Below are 12,558 nucleotides of genomic sequence, written 5' to 3'. Positions count from 1 at the left end.
TCATTCATAAATAATTGAGTCGTGATCCATGATTATTAATTTAAACCAGTGTCCTCTGAGTGCTGAGGAGAATTTGGAGCTCTATCTGAATATAAATCCATGAAATCTAACCATCAGTTTTTTTCTCCCTTGGGAAAATGGCAGATTATCTACATGGCTGATTTGAGTGTGCAAAAGTTATTATGCGCAATTAGAGGAAAAGGCAATGATGTGATAGTAAGGTGGGGGGTTATAATAAGACAAAGCAAGCAGCAGGGTTTTCTCTGAGCCAGCAAAGATTAGCTGAAAATGGATTTCTAACAGCATGTTGGAGATCCAGGAGAATAAGACAGTTACCTTTTCATTTGTCGGAGTATTCCCGCAGGGGCGTGAGCAGCTTTTTAATGGGAGAAAACTCTCCTAATGTCCAGGTAATGAAAATGTACGCTTATAATGCACTTTTACCCATAGCAAACTGCTGCACAATAAAAGCAGAATTTTGTAGTTTGAACAGTTTCAGTGTAAATGCGCTTTAACACTGTAAGTGTAATGCTGAAATTCAAAGAGGCTAAAATATTTTATTAGTGGCCCTAAATAATTTTTTCAGATAATTCATGTTCAATGTTCATGTTCCTGTCAGCCCAGGGTCCTCAGATTCATCGCGAAAGGCCCTATCTAGAGCCAGTGTTTGGTTTGTCCGTTCTGGGCTACTGTAGAAACATGGAGGTACAACATGGCAGCCTCCGTGGAACGGGACCCGCTCCCCAAGTAGATAATAACGGCTTATTCTAAGGTAAGAAAAACACAACGATTCTTATTTTCAGGTGATTATACACTAATGAAAGCTTACCTAGCTCCAAGTAGACGCATGGAGGATGTAATTTTGTTCTCCTGCTGTCACTATCTATGAGATAACATATACATATACTGTATATCTGGATTTGAAACAGCAACCAGCAAAAGTCTTGTCTCCATCTTCTGACCTATATTTAATGTTGGGACCTCACCACGTGGGTGAACAAAGAGAGGCCTAAAAACAAACAAAAGCCTGCACAATGAAACGGCGCCAAACACCCATCAGGCCTTGCGATTTTCACCTGAGTGCGAGATTTGGTTTGGATCCAATTCCTGGTTTCCCATTGGACGAGACCCACAGGAACTCAGGGAATTCCTGTGATGCGGCCATGACGTCACGACGGCTATAAGCTTCAGGGCACCCCCGTGCGACACCGCCTGTCCAATGAGAGGCAAGTTGCTGCAGGAGTTATCTTGCTTCTCATCAAGCATTTGTACTTTAACTAGCCTAGGCTGCAGTCTCCAACTCACTGGACGAGCAACAGACTGTTTTGTGTTCACCGAACACGTCTGGATCCTGAGAAAGGTCGCTGTGCATCCGGCGATCATACTTTGCCTGCAGATGGAGGATACGGATTAACCATTTTCCTTAAGAAGAAGGATACTGCTGCACCCTGCTCCCTTTTACTTGAATGTCGCTGTTTCCCCCGCTGCCATACGGGGGCCGGCGGTACAAGTAAATCATTACCCGAGGCGATCTCAAGTAAGAGGCTTTTGTCTGGGCAGACACATAATAATAGTGTTTTACTGCGACTTAAGCTTTATCTTGTTCAGGCTACTTTTGTTGTTGTGAGGTTAACGTGCCGCCGAGTTCTGTCGTTGCTGTTTTTGAAATACCTCAATATCACTGTGTTCGCTGCTTTCCAAATCGCATACTTTTAGTACGTACTGTTGCATGCGGTATGCATACAACTGGGACATTTTGGGTCTGCACCTTTACGACGCCGGCGTACGCCTGTGTTGCGTACTTGCGTAAAATCATATTGTGAACATTACAGTCCATTCTGGCAATTACTTGTCAACTAGGAAAGCTGCCATGGCTTTTGCCCTGTGGGCCGCCATTGTTGTTTGTTTTGTCAGCTGACATTTATGTGGTGGCCGCCGCTGGCTAATGCTGCGTTCGGGACAACTCGGAAATCCGACCTCCTGCTAGAAAAAGTACAGACAGGGACGCCACAGACAGTCGGAGTTCCTACTTGTGAACTCGGAGCAAATTCATCTGCCCAGACTTCATGAAGAAGCAGTTTCCTGACGTCACACAACAATGGCAGCACCCATGGGAGCGCACATTAGGCTACATTTCAATAAATAAGGGAGGGGGGTAGGATGTATTTGTAACGTTAGACTACGGTATTGTATTAGGCTAGTGAATGGAATAATAAGATACGTTTCAGTGTATAAAAGTGCCGAAAAACAATATGTATAACGGCGTTTGTTCATGCGTCGTTGTTTCCCTCAGTTTCAGAGGCTGCACCACTGAGAGTTAAATTGTGTGCACTCAGTTTAAACAGTTTTCCCTGCCCTGAACTTTGCCCCTGGGCATTGTGGGTGTGAATAGACACTGTAGGTGTGTGTGTGTCATCTGGTCTGCAGTGCATGCTGTAAGGGCGTGTGAGTGTGCTACTTGAAATAGCTTCCCATTTCATAAAGAGGTTCAGAACTACACTTAGAACACACACACAGGCCTTGTTTTGTGGTTTGGGACCTGTGTGTGTGTGTGTGTGTGTGTGTGTGTGTGTGTGCACACAACTGTCTCGTCTGAACAAACTACCCAAGTTCTCCTCCTCTTCAGGCGTCTTCAGCACCTCCACCAAGACGTACAGCTTCCCTGAGGGGAGCGTACAGACATATTCATTTGTGCGCACAGTCTTAAGTGCACACATGCCGACAGTGGAAAAGCAGTTAAATAACTATATTGCTCATCACCACTTAGATCTCCATATACCCACACGTCTCCATCATCTATAACTTTGTGCTAAACACACACGACACACACACACCGTCAACTAAATTCAAACTCACTGACTGCAGCACAGTGTAAAATAGATGTGCTTTCTAAGGCTGATGTACAAGTGATTATTTTTCCTCACGGCTGCAGTTTGTCCTTTTTTATGTCTTCTCAATTGTCTCAACATATCGTCCACTTTCTTTAGCATACCTTTTTAATTGAATTTTAGAGGGTAAGATCCTTTATTCTTCATCCCAGATGTAAATCAGACACTAATTACAGCAGCAGGGTGCTGACTCCTCAGCACTGGGAATCAGAATGAGCACTATAAGGTGTAGCTGCTAAAATCTTACTCTAAGTGGTACATGTTAGATCATCCTCCATCTCTGTTTCTCTTATCTGCAGTGACAAACTTCAACAATGGCTTGGAGGCCAGTTCAGACTCTGATGACGAGGACAAGCTACGCATTGTGGAGGACGACAGCCTGCAGGAGCCGGAGGTCGCTAAAGCTGATGTGACCACGCTGCAGGACAGCCATGACGCCACCACAACAGTATTACCCCACAATGGCTCCTTGAATGGAGGTGAGATGCCATCATAGAAACATGAAGATGAATTGTTTATCAGTATCAGTATGTATTTTTTCATTCCAGCCATAGGCTGTGCAATATTTTTATAGAAGTAAATGTATGTCAGACCTTCCCTGGCTTTAGACTGGACTTTTCAAGATTGATCTTCATTATCTCTGTTAATCCTGGGAAGGTTTGCAGAGCATGTTTGCTCTTTCTCAGCAGTGCCCTCTTTCAGAGCTGCCCAGTACACCCGCAGGCTTACACAACAACAGTGTGCTACAGCAGAAATAGTTCATATGGCTTGTTTTTGAAATTTTTTATTTACTCAGTTACTTGAGTCATGTCAGCTGCACCTGCAGTAGAAACCAGCCTGTTTGCTCCTTTAGTTAAGACATTAACAAACCAGGAAGGAGTAACATTTTTAGTGTGAGTGTGTGGAAGAGCGCTGATGCTCCTTTCACCTATTTCTGCCCCTTAGACGGATTTTTGCTTCTTGCAGTTGTGAAGAGTTTTAGAAAGGTACAATGTGTAATTCCTGGCCACAAATAGGGGGCATCATTTCACCTCCCCCTTTCTGTCTCAGCCAGCAGCTAAGTTTACAAGAATTTGCCAAATTTTAAGATACATGGCAAACTAAGCTAAACAGTTAGACTACATACAGACAGCTTTCGTTTTAGCTTGATTGTAACAATTCGCTATTGGCACAAGCTAGTGCACTGTGCTTGTGTAAAACATAGCAGCGTATGGTAGCAACGACACAAAATCCACTCAGGCACTACAACCAGAAAACAGACTTTTGAGATAGTTACACATATCTAGCTACACGTTCAATTTCAAAGTACAGTTTACGTGAATCGAGTGCTTCGTTACAAGCTATTAAAGCCAAGGCAACTCGAGTCAAAGGAAATAATGACTGAATAGGCTCACAGCTGTGACTGTCTGATCATCGGTTACAGAAATGCTCGGTCACAGAACTAAGCAGACTTTGGAAAGGTGTGGGTGGGTGGAGTCGGGTGAAGCTGTTAGACCATCTGACAATCACTTACAATGACGCATACTGGCAGGTTAGGTCAGGTGAAAGATGGCAGAATTTAAGCATCACCCTCCATGTACCTCTCCCTGAAAAACAGGCACACCAGATTCCTTCTCCCAGTTGCACACTTGCCCCTACTGCTCCCGGGGCTACAAGCGCAATGCCTCGCTGAAGGAGCACATCATGTATTGCCACGAGACCAGCGAGGACAACTATAGCTGCTCACACTGCAGCTACACCTTCACCTACCGCTCGCAGCTGAAGAAGCACATGAAACACCACAGGGGCACCAGGGAGCAGGTAACATCAGAGCCTGAAGGCATCAACTCTGTCAAAGTGCAAGACAAGAGAGTTTTTAAACTGTTTGTTATAGGATGTGTCAAACACAGGATCAAATCTTTCCTGATAAAGCAGTGACCATGACCTGTTTTAGGGAACTTGTGGTTCTTAAGAGTCTCAAATATTTAAAAATAAATATCATCTGGTTTCAAGGCTGGAAAAGTCTTACTATATTTAGTTTTATTTCTTTTTGGAAGTCTTATTTTGTGGCTTGTTTATTCGTATTGGACTTTAATTCAGATAACTACAGACTAGACTTGTTTCTACTTTTGTATCTGCTTTACTAGATACATTTGGATCTCATATTCGCAAACAATTAATTTCCTGTTGCCTTTTTTCCCAGTTCATAGTAACTTTAATTAGCTGTGTTGAAACTGAAATTAGCTGTAAGTGCTGGTCACCTGACAAATGTATCGACTTCCAGGTCTCCTTTAATGCACTGTGATTCATTATTCATTCAAAATCAACATGCAGCTTTGCAATCTGCAAATCTATCCATTAACAAAAACCTCTGCATAGATAATCAATGTTCCCTTTAAACCTCTGACCGACAATAAAACTGAATAAAATGTAAATCTTTACTGTGTTTTCTAAAAAGGTCAAAGCTTTTACTCAGTGTTATATTTGATCCTTCACCTCCATGAATACTAAACGGCTCATGCTGACAATATTAAAAGTAGAGTTTCTTACTTATTTCTATATGGACACATGCTGCAGTTTCATCACAGTCATTGTCTGTTTATTATTTATTTTTTTGGTCTGTCTCTGCGTCATGTTTCCCAGTCGACAGGAGGAACAGATGGAGCACGCAAGTTCAACCGTATCAAATGCAAGCCTGTGACGGCAGCACCAGAAACTGCAGCTGCAACCCTGCCTCAGGGTGTGGCTATGGTCGTACCAACAGTCGGTCTGATGTCACCCATCAGCATCAATCTGAATGACTTGCAGAATGTGCTCAAGGTGGCGATGGACGAAAAAGTGTTCAGGCAGGTGCTGGGTACAGCTAATGGGGTGGTGACGCAGGGGAAGCAGGGAATTGTAGTCCAGCAGCCCCAGCAGCAGATCATCAGCCTGCCGGCCTTTGTGGATCACGACGGCACCAGAAAGATCATCAATTACAGCATTAGCCCTGCAGCCGCCACCACTGCCACTACCCAGCCTGCACCGTTTATTGCCAAAAACAATCCTCCTCCCCCTCCCACTGTCACCACTGCTGCAGCCCCCACCCCAACCAAAACAGATAAACCCCCTACTCCAGAGGTAGCCGACCTCACCATTGTAAAGGCAGAGCCAGAATCAGTGCCCATCATGGAGACAGAGGCAGTCACACAGACAGAAACTGTTAAGACTTCAGACACCCAAACAGCTCAGATGCCAAAAGTCAACAGCACCAGTGCATGTTTACTATGCGACGACTGTCCCGACAACCTGGAGGCGTTACACCTCCTCCAGCACCGCAAAGCAGCCAATGGGGAGGCCATTGACTCCGCCGCTTTGGACCCCTCGTTCGCTACTCTGCTAAGCGAGGCCGGGGTGACGCTGGAGGAGCCACCTGTGGATGACCTCCTCTCACTCCTGAAGACATACTTTGCCTCCAATGCCAACCCCAGCGAGGCGGAGCTGACAAAGATCTCAGAGTCTGTCAGTATTCCCATGGATGTGGTCAGAAAGTGGTTTGCCAGGATGAACTCTGGGAAAAATGTGGGCAAATGCAGCAAAAACACTACAGCAGTTCCCAAAAAGACTGAAACCACAAATTCCAGCTCAGAGGACGCCTTGAATCAGAATGGAGAGGCAGAGGAAGACAGCACTCAAGAAACATCCAACAAAGCCTCATCAGAATCTGGCAGCGCTTCCCCGTCAGACTCTTCACCACTAAGCCCCAACACCGGGGACCTCATCATCGTTAAAAGTGAGCCAGAAGACCCAGAGGACCCGGACTCCCAGGCAGAGCCGATTTACGTCTCCCTTCCTAAACATATCGCAGCAGCGTTGGAAACAAAAACACCCCCGGCTAAGCAGCAGGAACAGCCCCTGAACCTGACCTGCCTGAGGAAGGAGGATCTGGAGGGTCAAACCATCTTTGTCACCATGCCTAAGTCCAGACGACCTGTCAACCTCGTCATTTCCGCAAAGCTGCGCACATTAGTGGTCATCGCTCGTCAGGGCACAGTGGGCTGTCTCAGCGCGATGAACACCACAACGAAGCGCACCATCCTCATCCCCCAGCTCACCTGCAATGCCACTGGAGCAAAGACTGTCGTACTAAACGGCCATAAGGTTGGTTGTTTTAAACATTATGTATACCAAAGAATGTTATTTCTGTGGGCTTTTAGACAATTTAATTTGATTTCTTATTATAAAGCTGTTCTAGAAGCCACTCTGTCAGGTAACCACTTTTCCATCACATGTCTAAAACTACTCCAAAAACATACACTGGATGACCTGGAAACAGTGAAAGTTGTGGATTAATTTTTGAATGCATTAGCTACTGTGACAGATGTTCCTAGTAATAAATTTGATTATTATTCAACTGCAAACTGCTTTCACGCTTTAGGGTCTTCGGTCCCGTAAATAGCTAGTGATAGCTAGCTGTGAGTTCAGTACATAGCAGTAATATTCAGGCTATAATAGCATCCATGTTTCTTGTGGCTGCAACTAACCATGATTATCATTATCAGTGAATCTTTCAATCATATTTCTCATTGATTAATCATTATCAAATGTCAGTGAAAGGTCACAATTTCCCAGAGACCAAGGTGATTTTTACTCTTAAATCCAAAGATATTCCATTTACAATGACATAAAACAGAGAATGCAGTCAATCCTCACATTTGAGAAGCTGGAACCAGCTTGATAAATGACTTAAATGGTTAATCAATTATGAAAGTTGATTAATTGTCAACTAATGACTTCTTAACTAGCATTGCAGCTGGTGAGCAAGAAGTTTCTAATAAGTCAGGTATCTTAGCATCTGTATTTGTAGGTTTTCAACTGAGCTGACATGGCAGTAGTTTCTTTACTGTAGTCAATAATGATATCATCATACACATTTCAGTGACTTTCTCTCGAATGATGCAGGTGAGGCTGACAGAAACCATCTGCATGCCCAGGCTGCTGCAGGGATTATGTCAACAGATGAGAGTGGACTTTTTCCTAGTTATCTGGAAGTCATGCAGACAAACTTTAAACCCCCTGAGGGATTCTTGTAGAGAGATTTTGTCTCTGAAATGGTTGGCAGTCCACCTCTACCTGACTGTGCTCTTTTAGATAGCATGCCAGAGGACTACATGTTTAAACCTCCTGGTTTCTTTGACTTGCTAGTTAAATATTCCAAATGAAACTTGAATCCAAAGTAACCACTTTTTAATAAACTATCAGGGAAGAGTTCTGTTTAGCAGGACATCTTATTGTTCAAGAGCACCCTGCCTCATTCTTACTGAGTTACATACCTTCACACTTTCAGACTTAATCTAGTTTTTAAGCCTTGACCACAGAGCAGCTCCTCTGCAGCACCTGAGGTATCATTTTCAAGGACAACTCAAAGGAAGAGATTTATACATTAACATTCACCATCCAGACCTCTCAGACAATCTGGGGATTCCAACAGTGATCACTAAGCTAAATTTCCTCACTTGTAGGTTATTGCCGCCGCCTTTACACATTAATTATTTTGACCACAATGATAAATGTATTTTTTTCCATTTGCAACAGGAGAAGAGGCTGGACAGCAGCTCTGACTGTGTTTCCACAGTGGAGGAGCAGAATGACTCCGATTCGGCCGCGCTGATGAAGAAGCGACGGCTGGAAAACAAAGTCTACCAATGTGATCTTTGCTCCAAAGCCTTCCAGAAGAATGGATCCCTGGTCAGGCACAAATATGAACATACAGGTATAAGACATCGATTCATCATTCGGCTTTCAAAATGTCAGAAAATAATGAAAAATGCTCATGACAATTTTCCAAAGCATAGGACGATATCAAATGGCTTGTTTCGTACGGCTAACAGTCCAAAACCTTAAAGATTTCAGTTTATTCTCATTTAAAAAAGAAATGCAGCAAATCCTCACAATTTAGGAGCAAGAACAAGGCAACATTTGGCATTTTTGCTCGGAAAATTACTTTGATGGATTATCAAAATAGTTGCCAGATATTTTTCTGTCAATTTATCAACTAATTGTTTCAGCTCTGAACATGCTTAAATCATTTGTAAGGAAAAAAGGAAAAAGACTAGAGAAAAGTCTTTTAAGAAGAAAAACAATCTTGTGTAGCAGCAATGTTTTTCTGCTGTCTTGTTAATTATCTGACAACCCCTCCCTTGTGACCCTTTGTGGGGGGCCAGATCCCTAGGTCGGGTACCACTGCCTTAAAAGGATAAGCCATAAATCACTGAAGACTTTTAATGAACTTTTAAGTAAAGGCACTTCGCTTGAATATTTTAAATGTCTTTAATAACAACGTTCCTCAAATTATCAGTTGTAGTATTTACTCTTCTACTCTAGTCTGACTGTTTCAGTTATTTTGCAGAGAAAGGCAGTTGGGTCCCTGTCTGACTCTTTGTTCTATCATCTGCAGGAAAACGGCCCCACGAGTGCAACATCTGCAAGAAGGCCTTCAAACACAAACACCACCTGATCGAACACTCGAGGCTGCACTCCGGTGAGAAACCCTACCAGTGTGATAAGTGCGGGAAGCGTTTCTCTCACTCTGGTTCATACTCCCAGCACATGACCCACCGTTACTCCTACTGCAAGAAGGACGGGCCAAACTCTGGCTCCGGCTCAGGGCCACGCAGGGCTCAGTCGGAGCTCGGCAGCCCCAGCCCCAGCGCCGGACCGCAGTCTGACAGCCGGACCACGACCCCGCCCTCCCAACTGGACTCAGACGAGAAGGAGGCTAATGAGGCCATTTGTATGGACGATGGCGAGTGCGAGATCTATGACGGTAACTTTGATGACAAGAACGGAGAGGAGGTGGCGGAGGGCGAGACAACGAGAGGTGGAGGGACAGAAGGTGGAGGAGCTTGATTGTGATGTGGTGGAGATCGAGCTGGGGAACGATCACATGGAGGAAACAACTGAAGAAAAGAAGGACGAAGAGAAAGGGGTTAACAACTGAAGAATTAAGTTTGTCACACAATCTTACACAGAACAACGTCAAGTGAAATTCGTTCACTGCATTTAACCCATCCTAAGCATTAAGAGGAGTGGGCAGCCGCTGGGCAGCACCTGGGGACCAACTCCAGTTCTAATGGTCAAGGGCACTGATGGGAGAATTAACCTAACCCTACTGTCCAATTAATCACTCCTACTGCAAAAAGGGCAGGCCAAACTCTGGCTCAGGGCCACGCATGGCTTTGTCGGAGCTCAGCAGCCCTGGTGCTGGACCGCAATTGGTCAAAGTTTTAAAAAATGTGTAAAATGCGTAAAAACAGAAAATGTTCTGTTGCAGCAGATTGAAATATTCGAAGATAAAGACATGCAGGGAATGTTAGAACTGCAACTTCACCCTCTGCTCCACCAGGTTGGCTCTGAAGAAATCAAAAAATATACAAAACCAAGATCAATTTCAAGTAAAATGGAGACAGAAGGATTTTATAGTAAAATTATAAATGTATTCAGACTTGTGCACTTGTTTTCAGATAGTAAAAAAGCAAAAATTGCTGTCCCGCACTTCAGGTAACAAACGTTAGTGAATGTGGTCTGTGTGTTTTCAGTTGGTTTTACCGAACAGTGTTTATAGTATTAGTCTGTTTTAATGTGTTTGTTTTTATGTGTCCTCTCTGTTTTTTCAACAATGGCAGTATTAGAACCCTTTTCACAGATTAAAAACAATGTACCTGTTTAGTTTTTAGAAGTTTTATAGTCTTTATATTTTATTGTGTAATGTAGTGTACATTACTGTAGTTTATCTTGAGATTATTTTTCATACTAAAATATATTGTATCATTCAAACAAAACCCAAAATGTGGTTCTGGGAGCTGAAGTTTGTTTAATTGACAATGATTTTTAAAAGCACAAGTTGTTGCTGTTTTAATGAAGGATCTTGTTATGAAGCAGTTTCTCCCTTTTTATTTCAAAGCCAAATTTAGATCGTCCCGCCATTTCTGAGTTGCTTCGTACTTCAGACTACTGGGGGGGGGGTAGTTAGGTAAATATGAATGAGTTAAAGAGATTCAGGACTGAGTGTTAATGTGTTTGTTGTCAACAATGTGAATCTGACCTGGGATCAGACTTTAGATATACGTCCAAATGAATTTGTTGCACAAAGCTGTCTAGTTTGACTCTAAGTATGACAACTTACTGTGAATTCTGAGTAAATAAAGACTTTTTGCTCTGGCTGATGTGAACAACAGCAAACCGCTCAGCTCTGTTCACTCCAGCAGAAAAGGTTTTCCTTCTGGAAGAATTCAACAATTTTAAGGAAATGTTACTGGGAAAATTCAGCAAAGAGTAATAATACAAGAAAGTTCCACAACCTAAAATCATATACAGTGCATGCATTAGATCTGCTACAAGTCTGTGCTGCACTATTTCCAACAGTTTATAGCACTCTAAAAAAACCAACTTTTCCTTGCCATTACTTGCTCCACAACACTGTTAGCAAACATTTCATCATTTGGTACCACCGGTCATCATGAGTCACTGATTGTTACCATGGAAACATACTAGCTCTTAGCCATCCTAAGTGGCCTAGTCAAAGTCCTGACCTGAAGATGAGATGCTGTGGCATGACCTTAAAAGGCAGTTCATGCTCGAAAACCCTCCAATGTGGCTGAATTACAACAATTCTGCAAAGATGAGTGGGCCAAAATTCCTCCACAGCGCTGTAAAAGACTCATTGCAAGTTATCGCAAACGCTTGATTGCAGTTGTTGCTGCTAAGGGTGGCCCAACCAGTTATTAGGTTTAGGGGGCAATCACTATTTCACACAGGGCCATGTAGGTTTGAATTTTGTTTTCCCTTAATAATAAAAACCTTCATTTAAAAACTGCATTTTGTGTTTACTCGTGTTCTCTTTGACTAATATTTAAATTTGTTTGATGATCTGAAACATTTAAGTGCGACAAACATGCAAAAAAATAAGAAATCAGGAAGGGGGCAAACACTTTTGCACACCACTGTAAATGGAATGAACTTAAAGAATAAAGGATATTAAAACTTGAAAGTCTCAACCTGTTGGATGAATAAACTTTTAATTTAGGACCTTTTAGGGATGTGTGTGACTGGTGTCTCTGTTCTGTTTCTCCTGCTGTACTCAGGCCTCTCTTGCAGAAGAGATCTTGATGTTCTTGAGATCTTGATCTCAATGAGACTACCTTATTAAATAAAAGGTTACAGTATTTTTTCAAACTGCAGAAAAATCTATTATGCTCAGACATAAAAATACATGAACTGGAATCAGGTTTGTTTTGCTGAGCAGAAAATTTCAAACTGTCAAAAACTGAGAGTTGATACTGACTTATGTTCTGTATCTAAAGCAAAATGAGGATTTATCACCAGGTGGCGCTAGAAGACCATCCAAAACACCTTTACCATACCAGAAAGAATTGAAGTCTGCAGAGCACAACGTATTAAAGAGAGCAGACATCAGCACTAATCATTCATAAATAATTGAGTCGTGATCCATGATTATTAATTTAAACCAGTGTCCTCTGAGTGCTGAGGAGAATTTGGAGCTCTATCTGAATATAAATCCATGAAATCTAACCATCAGTTTTTTTCTCCCTTGGGGAAATGGCAGATTATCTACATGGCTGATTTGAGTGTGCAAAAGTTATTATGCGCAATTAGAGGAAAAGGCAATGATGTGATAGTAAGGTGGGGGGTT

General features: G+C 42.7%; 1 protein-coding gene across 1 annotated transcript; it reads left to right on the top strand.

Annotated features, from left to right (window-relative positions):
* Window positions 1-1,185: 1,185 nt before the first annotated feature.
* Window positions 1,186-11,082, top strand: LOC122887454 (zinc finger E-box-binding homeobox 1-like). The gene is given in 7 exon segments (XM_044220707.1): window positions 1,186-1,537; window positions 3,188-3,367; window positions 4,486-4,688; window positions 5,511-7,007; window positions 8,442-8,619; window positions 9,304-9,715; window positions 9,717-11,082. Coding segments are annotated over 7 exon segments (2,601 nt in total). The 5' UTR covers window positions 1,186-1,536; the 3' UTR covers window positions 9,847-11,082.
* The last annotated feature ends 1,476 nt before the right edge of the window (window positions 11,083-12,558 follow it).

The sequence above is a fragment of the Siniperca chuatsi genome, linkage group LG13 (genome assembly GCF_020085105.1).
Source record: "Siniperca chuatsi isolate FFG_IHB_CAS linkage group LG13, ASM2008510v1, whole genome shotgun sequence".
Lineage (NCBI taxonomy): Eukaryota > Metazoa > Chordata > Actinopteri > Centrarchiformes > Sinipercidae > Siniperca > Siniperca chuatsi.
The sequence above is the reverse complement of the archived record's forward strand: the minus strand, read 5'-3'. Positions and strand labels throughout refer to the sequence as shown.